At 52.9% G+C, this 16,875-nt stretch overlaps 1 protein-coding gene across 2 annotated transcripts in view; it reads left to right on the forward strand.

Annotated features, from left to right (window-relative positions):
* PXDN (peroxidasin) overlaps nucleotides 1–16,875 on the forward strand; it is a 66,295-nt gene that overhangs the window by 39,009 nt on the left and 10,411 nt on the right. For both annotated transcript variants that reach the window (XM_057558445.1, XM_057558444.1), the window contains 9 exons: nucleotides 794–963; nucleotides 6,100–6,372; nucleotides 7,469–7,585; nucleotides 8,726–8,884; nucleotides 9,673–9,785; nucleotides 10,511–10,667; nucleotides 13,244–13,352; nucleotides 13,911–14,068; nucleotides 15,114–16,617. In XM_057558445.1, coding sequence (XP_057414428.1) covers nucleotides 794–963; nucleotides 6,100–6,372; nucleotides 7,469–7,585; nucleotides 8,726–8,884; nucleotides 9,673–9,785; nucleotides 10,511–10,667; nucleotides 13,244–13,352; nucleotides 13,911–14,068; nucleotides 15,114–16,617 — 2,760 coding nt within the window. The remainder of the gene's footprint in view (nucleotides 1–793; nucleotides 964–6,099; nucleotides 6,373–7,468; nucleotides 7,586–8,725; nucleotides 8,885–9,672; nucleotides 9,786–10,510; nucleotides 10,668–13,243; nucleotides 13,353–13,910; nucleotides 14,069–15,113; nucleotides 16,618–16,875) is intronic.

Genomic DNA, 16,875 nt, shown 5'->3' on the forward strand with positions numbered 1-16,875 from the left:
TTGCAGAGCCAGTCACGGCAGAGGGAGACCCAAGGCCCCGGGCCTGCGTCTGGTGCAGGGCTGCGCCCCGGGGCCCATCTCTGCAGCAGCCCCGCCTCCCCCGGGGCTCACAGTGTCTGTGGGAGAAAGCTGGGCCACCTCAGGAAGAGCCTCACTTACGGGGCCCGAGAGGTCTGTTGCCTCCGTCTGGAAGTGCTCGTGAAGGGCGGGAGATGCCAGTTTTGGGGGCTCGGTTGGTGCAGTTGGAGCACGGGATGAGGGAGGTGGGCAGGGAACCAGACAGCACCTCCCGCCGCCGGGTCTGTAGCCTGTGGGCGCCTGGATTCTGAGAGGGACCCTGGGAAATCCCTCAGACAGTGGCGGTGTTGTTCTGGGGACATTTGTAATCATCCGCTTTTAATAACTTAAATGTTTCTACCCCTGTGTCTCGAATGGATTTGCCAAAAACAAAGGGAAAGTTTTCCTGTGAATTTTTTCCACTGTGTTCGTTTTTTCCCTTTGGAATGAGGACCACTTTGAAACATTCGTAGGTTGCACATGTAAACGATAAAAGTGGATATGTGAGTTAATTACAGATGCAAATAAACACGGTGCGTAAACACTTTTCCCAGAAATGCCGGTAGGTCAGGCTGCTGGGAAGGAAAGTTTCCAGGAAGGCGAGTTAAGGCCCCGCATCTCCAGGTGCTCCATGCCTCCAGGCTGGGTTCCCTGCGCCAGGACAGAAGCCCCCCGCGGGGGACTAGGTGTTTCCTTGTGCTTTCAGAGCCTGAGCCTGCCAGGTCTGTCTTTACAGTAACGAGCTGAGCATGAAGACAGATTCCCGCTTGAACTTGTTGGACGATGGGACCCTGATTATCCAGAACACGCGGGAGACAGACCAGGGCATCTACCAGTGCATGGCGAAAAACGTGGCCGGAGAGGTAAAGACGCAGGAGGTGACCCTCAGGTACTTCGGGTCTCCAGGTACGTTGAGTGCTCGCTCAGACACTTAGAGCCCGCCTTCGTCCCGGTCCACTCCCTTCTTTTTTTTTTTTTAATTAATTAATTAATTTATTTTATTTTTGGCTGTGTTGGGTCTTCGTTTCTGTGCTAGGGCTTTCTCTAGTTGCGGCAAGCGGGGGCCACTCTTCATCGCGGTGCGCGGGCCTCTCACCATCGTGGCCTCTCTTCTTGCGGAGCACAGGCTCCAGACGCGCAGGCTCAGTAGTTGTGGCTCACGGACCCGGTCGCTCCGCGGCATGTGGGATCTTCCCAGACCAGGGCTCGAACCCGTGTCCCCTGCATTGGCAGGCAGATTCTCAAGCACTGCGCCACCAGGGAAGCCCCACTCCCTTCTTTGCTTGCACCTGGTGGTAAAAGACAAACACCAAGGTCTCCCGTTCAAGCTGCTGCAGCAGGGTCGGCTCAGGGCCATAGGTGGCCCCGACCATTGCCCTGGTCCACCACCAACCCCTAATCCAGGACGGTCACTCAGAGTGGACAGTGGAGACAGGCGCTGCGGGGAGCACAGTCCAGAGGGGCCGTGGACACCGGGGGAGACACGTCCCCCGTCCCCCGACGCCTCCCGCTCACGCTGGTCCCAGGGGCTTCTCTCACTTGTTGCCATTTGGCAGTGGGCTCTCTCTCTTGCTAAGGGCTTTGGTTATTTTAAAAGAAGCCAAAAATCTGAATTTTTATGCAGAATTCCCAGGTCTAAAATATTGGCACCTGAACTGAAAAGATTGTTTGAGCCAAAGGCAGCATGGCTGTGGCCTTGATTGGCCTGGGTCCCACCAGGTTACAGACCCCGCCCTTGTCGAAGTGTTGACTTTTGGAGCTTTGGTCAGAAGAGGAGCTGGCCCTTGGAGAAGAGCCCAGGGGGGTGGTCCTGGTCCCCCGTGGCCGCTGGAAGAGCACAGGTGGCTAGGCCTCCTCCATGGGCCTGTGTCATTCTCGTGTAGGCGGGCCAGGGTCTGTGTTTCCCTCATGCTTTATCGTTCAGGGCACTGCAGTACCCTCAATCCCAAGATAAGTGGTTTGTGTGTTTCGTTGATTAGATTCCTAGTACAAGACCTTCGTATCACTTGGTTCATCCCAGCATAGGCACAGTCAAGATTTACTGATGAATGAGAGTTCCCAGCTGTCGAATTTCCCTTCAAGGGGAAGTGCAGTGCAGTGCACATATTGCAGCCACGTCAAAGCCCTTTAATCCCACGTTCCCCGAGTGGAACGAGGCGTCCAGCATCTTTGCAAAGTCACACGGCTGTGACTCTACCACAGATAAATTAGAGCTCCCGGTCACCGAAGGAGCTTGTGCTTTATTTGTAAGGCACAGGGAAACCCACAAAATACTGAACAGAGTGGTGCAGTTCTGTAGGTATATGTCAGAGGACAAAAGGGAATATAGAACATAAACAGTGCATTTCCTTAGCAAAGTTGCTGTGGTAGCGGGATAATTGATTCCTAGATGGGAATATTAAAATCTCTCTCTGGCCTGAGAGTTCCAAATCTAACCCCTTTTGATCTGAATTTTTGTTTCTCTCTCGGGAACGAGAGCCTTCTTTAGTGCACTAGTCTGAACATGTTGGCACCGCTCCCTAAAATGCACATGGAGGGTCTCCTACAATCCGTGACTGGAATGTCACTGCAGAGTGAGGGGGTCAGCCAGTGGCAGCCTGCCAGCCTAGGGGCTGCCAAACCTGGACCACAGCCTGTTTTTCCAAGATCTTTGAAGTAAAAATGTGTCTTACATTTTTATGTGATTGAACAACTTAAGAGTAATATTTTAGAATACATGATAATTATATGAAGTTCACATTTCAATGTCTATTAATTAAGTTTTATTGGAACATAATCACACGCAAAGATTTATAGCCTGAAAAGCCCAAAAAATATGCTCTGTGGCCCTTTACAGCAGTTTGCCAGCACCGTGATGTAGGTGATGATAATGGACCCATTTGTAAGTCTCCATGAGTCACAAAGGGCTAAATGTACTTTATCTGTTTTGAAGCTCTGTTATTAGGGGCATATAAGTTTGCAGTTTTTATCTTCCTCATGAATTAAACTTTTGATTATTAACGCTTTTTGCCTTAAGGTTAGTTTGATTTTATATGGATGCAACCCGCTTTCTTTTGATTAGTGTTTGTCAACTATACTTTTCCCATCATTTTGCTCTGAACCTTTCTTTTTTACTTTTTTTTTTTTAATTTTTACTGGAGTATAGTCGATTTACAATGTATTAGTTTCAGGTGTACAGCAAAGTGAATCAGTTATACATATACATATATCCACTCTTTTTTAGATTTTTTTTTCCCATATAGGTCATTACAGAGTATTGGAAAGCGTTCCCTGTGTTGTACAGCAGGTTCTTATTAGTTATCTATTTTATATATAGTAGTGTGTATATGTCAGTCCCAGTCTCCTAATTTATCCCTCCCCCTTCCTTCCCCCCTGGTAACCACAAGTTTGTTTTTTATATCTGTGACTCTATTTCTGAACCTTTTTCTATATTAATATATTTTGGGTGTTTGTTGTAAACAGCATAGAGCTAGATTTTTTTTAAAAAACTCACACTAACTTTAGAAATGAGTCCATATACATTTATTGTGGTTAGCAATGTATTCAGATTTATAAATTCTACTTCTTATTTTGGACAATTTATCCAACCTTTTCTATGTTTCTTGCCTTATTTTGAAATAATTATTTTTCATCTTCTATTTCCTACTTCTAGTTTGGAAGTTATATACCTTATTTCTTTTCTATAAGTGGTTATTCTAGAAAAATTTCAAATGCATTCTTAAATTATCAACGTTTACAGTTACTGTCTTTACATTTGTCTCCAAATTATAACTACCCACCTTAGTTTCTAGGCTGAGTTCTGTTTTTTAACGTATAAGAGGTTGTTATGTGGTACTGTTAATGTTTGTCTAACTGTACCGTGTAATTATCACTTCCAGTTCTTTTTATTTCTTCCTGCATCTCAGCCCTTCCACTGAGGCCACTTTCCTTCTGCCTAACGTAGTGTGAATTAGACAGCAGGCCAATGTGAGGACCCACTTGGGGTTGATGAAGCCTGACATGAGGTTTATTTCTCCCTTCTACTCAGCAGAGTTCCCTGCAGGGGGCTGGGGGGTAGGAGCTGACTTTATCTCTTTCTCGTTCTGATGGTGGAGCACTTCGGGGACCCATCCTAGAGTTTTCTGTCTGACGCTCATCCTGGGGGGTCCTCATCTTTCTGTCTCCTAAGGGTCCTACAAGCCACACGTACAATTGCAGGGCGGTGCCAATGCCTCACGACGGGCTTCGCCTTCGGTTCTTGTCCCTGTACGTGGTTCCGCATCTCCAGTTTGCCATCCTCTGGAAATGCTAACATTAAATGTCACTTCTGTGTTTTCCGTGATCCGCTGTTACTTAGATATGTGATAAGTGGGGTTTAAAAATGAACAAACGTATCCGAAGAGTTCTCATCACAAGGAAGAAAGATTTTTCCTTTTTCTTTTATTTTGTATCTGTATGAGGTGATGGATATTCACTAAACTTATTTTGCTAATTACTGTTATTGAAATCATTGATGGAAGTCAAATCATGATGCTGTACACCTTAAACTTATACAGTGCTATATGTCAATTATATCTTAATAAAACTGGAAGAAAAAAATAAAGCAGTTTAAAAAATTTTTTAAATAAAAAATAAAAATGAACAAACGAGAAAAGATGTAGAGAGGTCTCTTTCCTGTCTCCTTCCCTTGTCCACGTAATTCCCACCTCCATCCAACCTCCTTCTAGGAAATACTGCCAGTGCCTGCAAGGCCTGGCAGAGCTGCTTCTTACTTACTGGATGTTAGAGACCTTTCATTTCAACATATGAGGGACTTTCTTACTCTTGCCCTTTTTATGGGTGGTGGCATGGAATCCCATTATGTTTCCCAGATGAAACATCTATTTAACCCATTCCCTTTGGGGTACCTGAAGTCTATTCCAAATCTTTTGCTGTCACAGGTCTCCATCTCTTTATCCAAAACCCTTTGGGCCAGAGGTGGTTTGAAATGTGGAAATTTGGGGATTTTTTTTCAGAAGGGCCACATGGTACATAATCCATTTACTGACTTGAACTGTCACAGAATCTTGGATAATGCCCCGCCCAATCAATATATAAAATCCTATAGCAAACTGAATGAATGTTCACAGTTAACTGGAATAAATGAAGATTCTGAGTAGCCTCGTGCTAGAGAGATCAAGGAAAGAAGTTACGAAAAAATATTTTATTTTTGGAGCTTTTTGGATTGGAAAATTGTGGGTCAGGATGTCAGCCTGAAGAAACAACACAGTAATAAAAAACCCTTTTTGTACATATATTGTTTTACAAGCCAGTAAAAAATATTGGGTTGGCCAAAAATTTCATTCGGGTTTTTCTGGACCATGGAAAACCCGAACGAACTTTTTGGCCAACCAAATATCTGTGGGGTACACTCCTAGCAGAGTAATTTCTGGGTAAAAGGGTGAATGAATTTTTAGTTTTGATGTATGTGGGCATGCTTCTGTCCAGGTGGACCGTGGCAACTTGTGCTACCCACGTGTGAGAGTTCTGTTTCTTCACGTGCTCAACACACAAGCTCAATAATACGTGTATGGATTTTTTTTTCTGGATTTAGAGTTGAAAAATTATCTCATTGTAATTATAATTATAACCATCTCATTAGAGTATTAATTTGTATTTTTCTTTCTTTGAGGGAAATTTGTTATTTCTGTATGTTCTAAATACCCTTTAAAAACAATGTTTTATAACCAGTAAGAGCTACTAGCAAGGTTTACTGAAAAGACTGACATAATACACTTAGAATAAAAAAAAAAGTAAGACTTCTGCAGAGTTTGATCCATGTTTGAAGAAGGAATCAGTCAATTAGGGCTGCTGATGGTGGTTTGACCTGAGGCCACGGACCCTCTTTGTGGTCTGCACATTTCTTGAAAAAAGAAAGGAGACAAAGTATGCAATTGTATTGTGTCTGTTTTACTTATTTTAGACTTTAATAGATAGAATGAATAGCATGAAAATAGAAACCCCAAGCAAAAACGTTTGCTAAACTGGAGGATTTTAATTCTGAATCTGTGTTTCCTGTGACAGCTCGCCCCGCTTTTGTAATCCAACCCCAGAACACGGAGGTGCTAGTGGGGGAAAGTGTGACCCTGGAGTGCAGCGCCACGGGCCACCCCCCGCCGAGGATCACCTGGACCAGAGGCGACCGGACTCCCGTGCCCGCTGACCCGCGGGTGAGCGTCACGCCGTCCGGCGGCCTCTACATCCAGAACGTGGTGCAGGAGGACAGTGGCGAGTACACCTGCTTCGCCTCCAACACCGTGGACGGCATCCACGCCACGGCTTTCATTATCGTCCAAGGTGAGAGCCGTCCACGCGGAGGCCCCTGCGCCCCACAGCCTCCCTGGCTCGCCCTCGAGCCAGCCCCTCTGCGGGCTCCGCCTGCTCTTTCAGTCCCAGCACCTGCTTCATCCTCTCCCGTCACATCTGACTTTCGGTGGGACTCGGTGATACGTTTATTTTCCACGTGCAGGCTTTAGGTGGTCAGAGCTTTATTTTTCGGCTGTGTTCCCCACACGAATGTGGGTATGCATGCCAGTTCACCAAGGCCTGCGTGTACGGAATCAGTATGTCTTGCACACGTCTTGGGATTTCCTTAGGGTCAATTTTTGGACATAGGGTGTGAGAATATGTATAGTTTTAAGACTTAATGCTGTGTGCTTCCAAATTCCTTAATTGACTCTGTAATCAGTTTATTAGTTTTCAAATAAATTGCCAAGCGGGACTTTGGTTAAGAAGCGCTGGGACAACGCAGAAGTGTGAAATGCAGAGAATGAGTTCTTTCCTTCTCCTCTGTCCCCACCAATTCCTCTGTCCCCAGTGGAAGCCACGTCACTAAAAGTTGGTCCTTAATCCGTCCTCTGGCCCTTTCTTTGCACGTATGACCATGCACTCATGTCACTGGTTTTTACCTTTTTTGATGGTGGTTGTTGCTTTTATAAAAATGGAACTATATAGCATATATTATTCTGTAATTTTTTTTTCACCCAGTAATAATAAAATAACTCCTGTGACTATGCACAGTTGCGCTAGATGACATTTTATACCATTTGCAAATACGAGTTTAGGTTGAGGAGTGAGATGAATCTCTTCAAGTCGGGCCCCGTCCAGGAGCTGAAGTAGGTCGTTACCTGTGTTCTGTGTTGTAGCCTCAGTGCTGTGAAAGTAAGAGTCTCCTGCACACTTGTCAGTGTGTTGCTGAGAAGCACCCAGCGTCTGGTATTCTTCCTTTTCACTTTCTGGCATCTTCCTCTGCTCGGGATGCTGCACCCGCAGTCGGGGTCCTGGTAGGACTCTGAGGGCGGGCAGTGTGCCTTCCTCCGGGGAAGGAAAACGGCGTTTTTTTCCCAAAGCTGTCTCCTAAATGTTGCATTTCCAACGTCTTTCCCTCCGGAAGCGCTCCCTCGGTTCACGGTGACGCCCCAGGACAGAGCTGTCATCGAGGGTCAGACAGTTGAGTTCCACTGCGAGGCGAAGGGCTACCCACAGCCGGTCATCGCCTGGACGAAAGGAGGTGAGGTGTCGGGCAGGACGGTGACCCACTCCCTCTGTCCTTCCCTTCCTGGGACTCTGACCCCCGGGCAGGCCGGCGCTGGCTGAACCCGACGTGACTCAGAGCTGCGGGCACGTCCGGTCACGGGCCACCCCCGGTCACAGGCCACCCCCTCACACACAGGACAGGAGACCTGTCCGCACCGAGGACCTGGATGTCAGGCCCATCTCCTCCCGAGTAGTCTGGGTCCCGCCTTCAGTGTGCACTGAATTAGCCTCTTGAGCAGATTTACTAGTGTGCAGATAGAACTTTCTAGAAACTGGTGGTAGACTATATGTACTGTATATATGACTTTCTCACTTGAATTCCCAGAGTTCTCTTGATGCTCCCCAAGAGGTGTTGTGACTTGATCACGTTAATTCCTTGGGTGGGACCCCAGCCAATTTCTCCAGCTGGGAAGCTGCTGGTCACACGATGTGGGGAAGGCCCAGCCCGTCACCCCGGGGGGGTGACAGCAGCCTGGCCGGGAAGGCTGTGGAGAGGCAGGTGCCAACGTGGGTAGACCATCAGGGTCTGCCCTGGCATCGAGGGGGTGACTAGCCCTGGACCAATGGGCACCACCATCCCTTCCGCCCCTGAGGGGCCATTTCCAGGGATCCTGGGAGCAACCTGGACGAGAGGAGAGCTCCATGTTTTCGGGAGGAGAGGCTCATCCCTACTTGGGGAGCTGCTTGTCTTTAAACAACACCAGCCCCATCCCCTTCCCAGCCTGCGACCCCTTCCCATCCCTCGTCCCCTTTCCATCCCCCATCCCTCTATGCCCAGCCTGGGACCGGCCTCTCCCTGTCTCTGAGTCTGCATACCACCCCGGCTCTTGCTTACTTAGCCCTCGACCCCCTGGTCCCTGCCCCTTGCTCCTTCTCTGGAGAGTCTTGGGGGGGCAGGGTCTGTGTGCTATTTGTCCCTGAACTGTCGCACACGCACAGGTGTGTGACAAAGGCCGGGACGTGACTCCAGGCCAGATCTGGGGAAGACAAGCTCTGCGACCCCTTTGTCCCTCAGTTAGGGTTCTGCCTGACCCTGAGGCTCCCGTCTCCCACCTCGAAGGCCAGGCTCGTGTCCACGTATCCCTGTCACTGAGAGTGCATCCCCACCTTGCAGGGAGCCAGCTGTCGGTGGACAGACGGCACCTGGTCCTGTCATCAGGGACCCTTCGGATCTCGGACGTCGCCCTGCACGACCAGGGCCAGTATGAGTGCCAGGCCGTCAACATCATCGGCTCCCAGAGGGTCACCGCGCACCTGACGGTCCAGCCCCGGGGTAGGCAGTGGTCCCGCACCCCTCCCTGCGATGGACTGTCCCCCGGACTCTCATCCCGAGGCCGAAGTCATAGCCCGTCTCTCCCATGTCGGCAGTGAGGACACTGCTGCCTGTGGGACACTGGCACGGCCGGCTCCTCACAGTAAAGCAGGTCACATTATGTCACTGTGTCATCCCTGCCTTCCCTGGGGTGAGCGAGGTGGCCCCGGACCAAGCAGCAGCGGCTGACCTAGGAACAGGCCCCCATGTCCTCTTGGACATGAGGTTCTGCCTCCTGCTGGCCCCGGGTCCCTGTTGAGAGCCGGGAGAGGAAGGCAGGAGAGGTGATGACCTCGGGGGTGGACGTGGAGGGGGGCTGCCTGCAGAGGGTCCCTGGGGGTCAGGGCCTGGGTCTGCTCCGGCGGATGGGCTCTGGGTCTGCCCTCCGGTGCCGAGCAGGCAGGACAGTGGGCGGCCCGTGGGTGAGGTCATCAGCCGGTCCCCTGCTTCCTCCCGTCACCAGCTCTTGGTTGTGGGGGGGGGGCTTGGACTTGGCAGCCCCAGGCCGCCCCGAGCAGACCGGAGCCGTGCGGACAGACCAGATGCTGCCGCGCAGGTGGAGGGTGGCAGCCCTGGGCCGTCCCTCGGTCCCGTCCGGCTCCTTCGCTCCGGCAGCTGCGGCGGGAGCGCTCCGTGCCCTGGGCCTGCCCGGACCGAAGGCGGGGCCTCTGCTCGCCTGAAGCTTTTGGGACAAATCAAGAGTCTCCCGGGTTCTCCACGTGTGTCAGCCCGTGCCCCTTGCCTTGCAGTCACCCCGGTGTTCACCAGCATCCCCAGCGACACGACGGTGGAGGTGGGCAGCAGCGTGCAGCTGCCCTGCAGCTCCCAGGGGGAGCCTGAGCCCGCTATCACCTGGAACAAGGTAGGCACTGCGGCCTGTGGCTGGGGCAGCTGTCCCTGCCCGCTGCTTCTCCAGACCCCCGTAGCTGGAAGGCAGCCGTGTTGTAAACAAAATGAGACAAACTTTGGACATGCTCCTTTACGAGTCCTTCTTGGTGACAAAAGCAAAGAAAACCCTTTTGTTAGGTCCTTGGTCCCGTAATCACTAGAGAAGGTTTCCTGTTGCTTCATTTCTCTGTGCTGTTCTTATTAAGCCCAGTAAAGAAATGAATGTCAGTGTTTCATGGCAGGCAAGTGTTTTAATATGAAACTTGTCCCTGGCGGTCGTGCCGTGGTTCCCCGGGAGGGAAGTGCGGGTCCTCAGGCCCTGGAGCTGCGGCCTCGCCGGGCGCGGCTCAGGCATCCTGGTTTCTCCCACGCCAGGTGCCCCTGCTCTGCACCATCCACCCCAGTACGCGTCCCACGAAGGTTGCCTTCTGTGCCCACGCCCCGGCACGCGCACCCCAGAGATCCAGGGAAGTCCCCCAGGGTGAGGTCTTGGGCTTTTCTGGGTCTTTTGCAAGCAGGTAGGAGAAGTTCATCCCCTTGAATTTGCATCGGGCGAGTCCCTCCCAGCATCGGCGGGTCTCAGCACAGCCAGCGTGATGGATCCGTTAGTGAGGCCCTGACAGGTGGCGCCCCTCTCCAGGGTAAACGCCTCTGCTCCTTAGTCTGACCCCGCTATTTCTTCCATTTATCTTGCTCCAGGACGGGGTTCAGGTGACAGAAAGCGGGAAATTTCACATCAGCCCCGAGGGATTCCTGACCATCCACGACGTGGGGCCTGTGGACGCCGGCCGCTACGAGTGCTCGGCCCGGAACACGATCGGCCAGGCGGCGGTCAGCATGGTGCTCAGCGTGAATGGTGAGCTCGCGGCACTGACGCCCCACGCGCGGCCGGAGGCAACCGAGGAAAGCAGGGAGTCTGGGGGTTCGGGCGTTATCAGAAGACAGCACATCCTAACTTGGCAGGGCGGTGGGCGGGGCCCAGAGAGGCACAGCCGTCCTTCCTCCTGCTGCTCTAGGCTCTGCAGGCCGATGTGGTCGTGCCCTTGGAGATCTTTCCTCGCTCTGGGTTTCGTGGTTGGTTTAGTGGTCACCCAAACCCCCTCATATTCTACAGCATGTAATTTACAGTCACCATTTGGCAAAGCACAGACGTAGTTACTGCTGTGAAAGAATCCCGGCCCCTTCACTCTGTTTTCTCTCTGTTCCGGGCGTGCGTGGCCTTGTGCGGTCCTGGCGTGTATTAAGTCTTCATTTTAAGCCCCCAAATAATCAAGGCCCGTTCCCTTCCCTGGATCTGGTTGGCGGCCCTGGAGCCAGGCGGACCCCGGCTCTGTGCCGGCCTGCAGAGGTCACCCAGGGCATCCCCTCCAGCCCCACCATCTGGTCCGTCCCGGTGTTACCTCCATCTTCCTAACACTCTCCATGTGTTCTGGGCCAACAGGGTAAAATGCACAGCCTGTAGCTTTGCATAAGGTCTTTTTAAAAAAATATTTATTTATTTGATTGTTCTGGGTCTTAGTTGCAGCTTGCAGGCTCCTTAGTTGCGGCATGCGAACTCTCAGTTGCAGCATGCGTGTGGGATCTAGTTCCCTGACAAGGGACTGAACCCGGGCCCCCTGCATTGGGAGTGTGGAGTCTTAACCACCACGCCACCAGGGAAGTCCCTGCATAAAGTCTTACAGTTCGACCCAGACCTGCACTTCGTCTCCAGCTCTGTCTGTGCCCCGCTTTCACTTCCCGGCCCCCAGCACAGAAAGCCTGAGTTCCCGGGTGACAGAGCCTCCACACCCAGGCCCCGCCTCTGGATGATCCCCCAGTTCCCCCCGCAGGAAACAACCTCCACCTGCATGTGCGTTCCTGCCTTTTCCACTTTAATCACCTAATCTGCCTTCTCCGAGGGCTGGTGAGCCTCAGACTTGCCTGGGTGTGGTTAATTTACATGCCGACCCCTCCCACCCCGTACTCCACACTCCCTGCAGGGTGCCTGGAGCCTGTGGGCACCTGCAGACAGCAGTACAGGCAAAACTGGAAACCTTTTTTTTTGAGGGGGGGAAATGTCAAATGACCTTATTTTATTGTATTAGAGTGTGAAGTGATTATAAATTAAATCGGTGAATCTCCTGACTTAAAAACAGTGTTTTTTTCAATTAATGTTTATTTTTATACTTGAAAAATAATGTTACTTTAACATGAATTAGTTATACATGAAGTTTAAAAATAATCTCCCACCCATAATCCCACTCCCCAAAAATAACCACCCTGAACATTTTAGTGAATTTCCATTACCCTTTTTTTAAGGCATATAAATAAGTGCTTTTGGATTATTTTTCTGTGATCATTGCTTGAAGAAAAACAAAGTCAGTTTAAATCATTGGTAGTAATGAAATATTAGGGTAATAAAATTATGTAAGATTGTTCTGTCCATTTGTCTTAACACGTGGCATAAAAATATTAGCTTCTAAAAATTAGTAAATTGGGGCTCTGTTTGAGATCGGTGTCAGGAGGGCATCTGTCCCAGTCTGGAGGGGTGTGTATCCCAGAACCAAGTGAAGGCAACATTTCAATAAGGACATTTTCAACCGTGTCAGATTTTCCAGAAGGGTTGAGTATTTTGAAGGAAAAGGATACCGTTTATTAAAATGCATGTTGTTGGTGACCTGGCATGAGACATTTTGAAAAATAAAGATAAAAGATTGGTTGGAACAAGGTTATTTTATTTAGCAAACTCTAAACGCTAGAAAAATGCCAATATTAAGTAAAAAAGGAATGAAAAGAGGAAAGTAGAAAGGGAACCATAGCTTCATAGATGTCAGGTTTAGCCGAGTGTGCCTGAGTGTGCGTGAACATATGTGCATGTATGTACAGTTATGTGTGGGCATATACGGTCATGTATGTGTGTGCACATGTCGTGTGTGTGTGTGTGCCCACACACGCACACATGTTGGGTGTAAGGATGTCTGATCCTACCTTGAGGGGATAGAGTGAAGGGAGAGCAGAGTCTCGGGAGGGTGAGTGGGCTGAGATCCAGCACCCAGGCAGGTTGGCCTTTGATGGGAGGAACACACAGAATCCACTGGAAGTTAAAGCACCACACTCTCCGCCCAGCAGGGCAGCTGCTCCGGTGGGCCCAAGTCAACGCCTCCCCTATTGGGCGATGCTTTGGTAGAAGAACTTCAGTGTTTTAAGTTACAACTACCTTGTCCTTTTATGGGGTATCCCATGATCTTAAAAATTAAGCGTCTGCAACTTCCATACAGTTTGAAAACAGCTTTTCATAGAATTTGTGATGAAATAACTTTAGGTTTGGTGTGGAAAGTAGAAATAACATTGGAGAAAAGTATGCCTCAGTCTAAATGACATAGAGTCTAGACATTTTTCTCTGACTCACTTGTGTGCACGTTTTCCGGTGACATGCGACCTCGCATTTCCTAGTTCCCGATGTCAGTAGGAACGGGGACCCGTTTGTAGCCACGTCCATTGTTGAAGCAATCGCAACGGTGGACAGAGCCATCAACTCCACGCGGACGCACTTGTTCGACAGGTATTTGCAGAGGCGGGCGGGGCTTCAGAGGGTGATTCTCGTACGCAGTTTTCACCTGTTTGATGGGAATAAAACACTGTTTTAATTTGAAAATCATAAACAGTGTTGGTGTTAACTTTGCTGGGGGTTAAGATAACAGAAAGATACTCCTTTCCAAGTAGAAACTGAACTATGATTCACAAATAGAACATTTAAAAAAAAATTCGACTCGTTATTTTGGCTTGTTACTCAATGATTTGGCAAAAACAAAATATTTCATAAGCCCTTCGTGCATTTGTCCATCTTGGCAATTCCAAAGTGTTTTTTCTGCATTTGAACTGAAATAGTATATTGGTGTTTGTTCCTATTGATGTAATTAATTATTTGTTTTTAGTGTCTTTTGGTTTTGTTCATTTGTTTTGTTGCCTTCCGCTTGGGATAAGTAAGGTACGGTACCTTGTGTCTGTAGAAACGTAGCCACAGAAATATTTAAGAGCAATAATTCTCCTTTGGGCGCGAGTGACCTTTGTTCTCAGTCATCTGTTCCGTTCTTCCCTTTTCTTCCCAAACACCCGCTAGCCGACCCCGCTCCCCGAATGACCTGCTGGCCTTGTTCCGGTACCCGCGGGACCCCTACACTGTGGAGCAGGCCCGGGCCGGGGAGATATTCGAGCGGGCGCTGCAGCTGATTCAGGAGCACGTGCAGCACGGCCTGATGGTGGACCTGAACGGAACGAGTCAGTACCCGGGCGGGGTCCACACCCCACAGACCCCTCCCCCGTGACGACGTCCAGCCTGTCGGGCCCGGGGTCTGTGATGACGGTGGTCACGTGCGGGTTGCCTTGGGCTGGGACAGTCCTGTGCCTCCCCAGGTCCGATGGGAGACCCGGTGGTGACCTGACACGTGCGCAGCAGGGTGGTCGTGCTGTTCTGGCCCCCGGGCTCTGACCATCGGGGCCTCTGGACAAAGGCGAGCCCCTCGGAGGCCGTGGGTCCGGGTTGGGGCTGTTAGAGAGGACGTTGATGAAGCCCCAGCAGGTGCTGCGCAGACGGTGAGGGTGAAGCCACCCCCTCCTCTGCCCGCTGCGGGGGCCCCGCCCGTGAGCCTCTGCGGGGCTGGAGGGGCATTAGCGCCCAGACAGCGTTTAGGAGGAAGCGTTTCCCTTGCTGGCTCTTCAGCCGTTCGGGACTTCCTCAGGGCGGCTGTGACAGAGCAGGCGTGCCAGCCTCGCCCTTCTCTCTGGGGAAGCGGGAGATGCCCGGCTCTCAGGTCTGAGCCCGACGCCAGATGGCGACGGCAGCCCAGCGTCCTGTGCCTGCAAAGCCCCTTTCTCGTGCAGGCCGCCAGCGCCTGTGTGTCTGACTGCTTCTCCCCCAGCCTGGGAAATTGCACCCCGGCTCTTCACTGCTTCTGTATGTGGGTGCTTAGGACACTGTCCTCTGCAGAGGGGAGCTGCCACCTGTCTTCTTTAAACGTACATGGGCGTCGGTCCCGGTGGGAGAAGTAAGATGCGTGGTGACCGCCCCGCAGCCGCGTGGGGAGCGTGGGCCCCGCGTGGGGAGCCCCAGGCGCCCGGTCCGGGAGAGCCTGGCGTGGGAGCTGGTGCGTCAGGTCCTTGCCGGCCGGCCTTTCCTGCTGGAGCCTCCTGACCTCCCTGCTCTTTCTCTCCCGGGTCCGGCACCGCGGCTCGGTCCGGCAGGCCCAGCTGGGAGGGGCCGCGGGACAGCGCTCGTGCCCCCCCGGTGCCCGGGCTGCTGAGGCGTGTCTCCACTTCCGTCCAGGTTACCACTACAACGACCTCGTGTCCCCGCAGTACCTGAGCCTGATCGCCAACCTGTCGGGCTGCACGGCCCACAGGCGCGTCAACAACTGCTCGGACATGTGCTTCCACCAGAAGTACCGGACGCATGACGGCACCTGCAACAACCTACAGCACCCGATGTGGGGCGCTTCGCTGACCGCCTTCGAGCGCCTGCTCAAGGCCGTGTACGAGAACGGCTTCAACACGCCCCGTGGTATCGACCCGGGCCGCCACTACCACGGGCACCCGCTGCCCATGCCCCGCCTGGTGTCCACAGCCCTCATCGGCACCGAGGCCGTCACCCCGGACGAGCAGTTCACCCACATGCTCATGCAGTGGGGCCAGTTCCTGGACCACGACCTGGACTCCACGGTGGTGGCCCTGAGCCAGGCCCGCTTCTCCGACGGGCAGCACTGCAGCTCCACGTGCAGCAACGACCCGCCCTGCTTCTCGGTGGCCATCCCCCCCGATGACCCGCGGGCGCGCAGCGGGGCGCGCTGCATGTTCTTCGTGCGCTCCAGCCCCGTGTGCGGCAGCGGCATGACGTCGCTGCTCATGAACTCCGTGTACCCCCGTGAGCAGATCAACCAGCTCACCTCCTACATCGATGCCTCCAACGTCTACGGCAGCTCCGAGCACGAGGCCCGCGCCATCCGCGACCTGGCCAGCCAGCGGGGCCTGCTGCGCCAGGGCATCGTGCAGCGCTCGGGCAAGCCGCTGCTGCCCTTCGCGGCCGGGCCGCCCACCGAGTGCATGCGCGACGAGAACGAGAGCCCCATCCCCTGCTTCCTGGCAGGCGACCACCGCGCCAACGAGCAGCTCGGCCTGACCAGCATGCACACGCTGTGGTTCCGCGAGCACAACCGCGTGGCCGCCGAGCTGCTGGCGCTGAACCCGCACTGGGATGGCGACACCGTCTACCACGAGGCCCGCAAGGTGGTAGGGGCGCAGGTGCAGCACATCACCTACCGGCACTGGCTGCCCAAGGTGCTGGGCGAGGCGGGCATGAAGATGCTGGGCGAGTACCGGGGCTACGACCCGGGCGCCAACGCCGGCATCTCCAACGCCTTCGCCACGGCCGCCTTCCGCTTCGGGCACACGCTGGTCAACCCGCTGCTGCAGCGGCTGGACGAGAACTTCCAGCCCGCGGCGCACGGCCACGTGCCGCTGCACAAGGCCTTCTTCTCCCCGTTCCGCATCGTGAACGAGGGCGGCATCGACCCGCTGCTCCGCGGCCTGTTCGGCGTGCCGGGCAAGATGCGCGTGCCGTCCCAGCTGCTCAACACGGAGCTCACCGAGCGGCTCTTCTCCATGGCGCACACGGTGGCGCTGGACCTGGCCGCCATCAACATCCAGCGCGGCCGCGACCACGGCATCCCGCCCTACCACGACTACCGCGTCTACTGCAACCTGTCGGCCGCCCACACCTTCGAGGACCTGAAGAACGAGATCAGGAGCCCCGAGATCCGGGAGAAGCTGCAACGGTGGGTGTGGTGGGGGCCAGGCAGCCCAAGGGGGTCGTGGTCCCTGGATTTGAGTCTCTGTGCAGTCTCGGGGTCGGGGGGCAGGCGGAGACGGGTTGGGGGCGGGTTGAGGCTTGACTTCAGAGATGAGGGGCCCTGTCCGGCAGGCCTGATGGGAGGGGTGCGGAGGGGTGAGATCGTCGGGCAGGACGAGGCTGGCCCACCTGCGCTTCGGGGAAGAGACCCTGCGGCAGCCTCGGGAGCCCGAGCGCCAGCCCT

Source organism: Balaenoptera acutorostrata, chromosome 12 (genome assembly GCF_949987535.1).
Source record: "Balaenoptera acutorostrata chromosome 12, mBalAcu1.1, whole genome shotgun sequence".
NCBI classification, from domain to species: Eukaryota; Metazoa; Chordata; class Mammalia; order Artiodactyla; family Balaenopteridae; genus Balaenoptera; species Balaenoptera acutorostrata.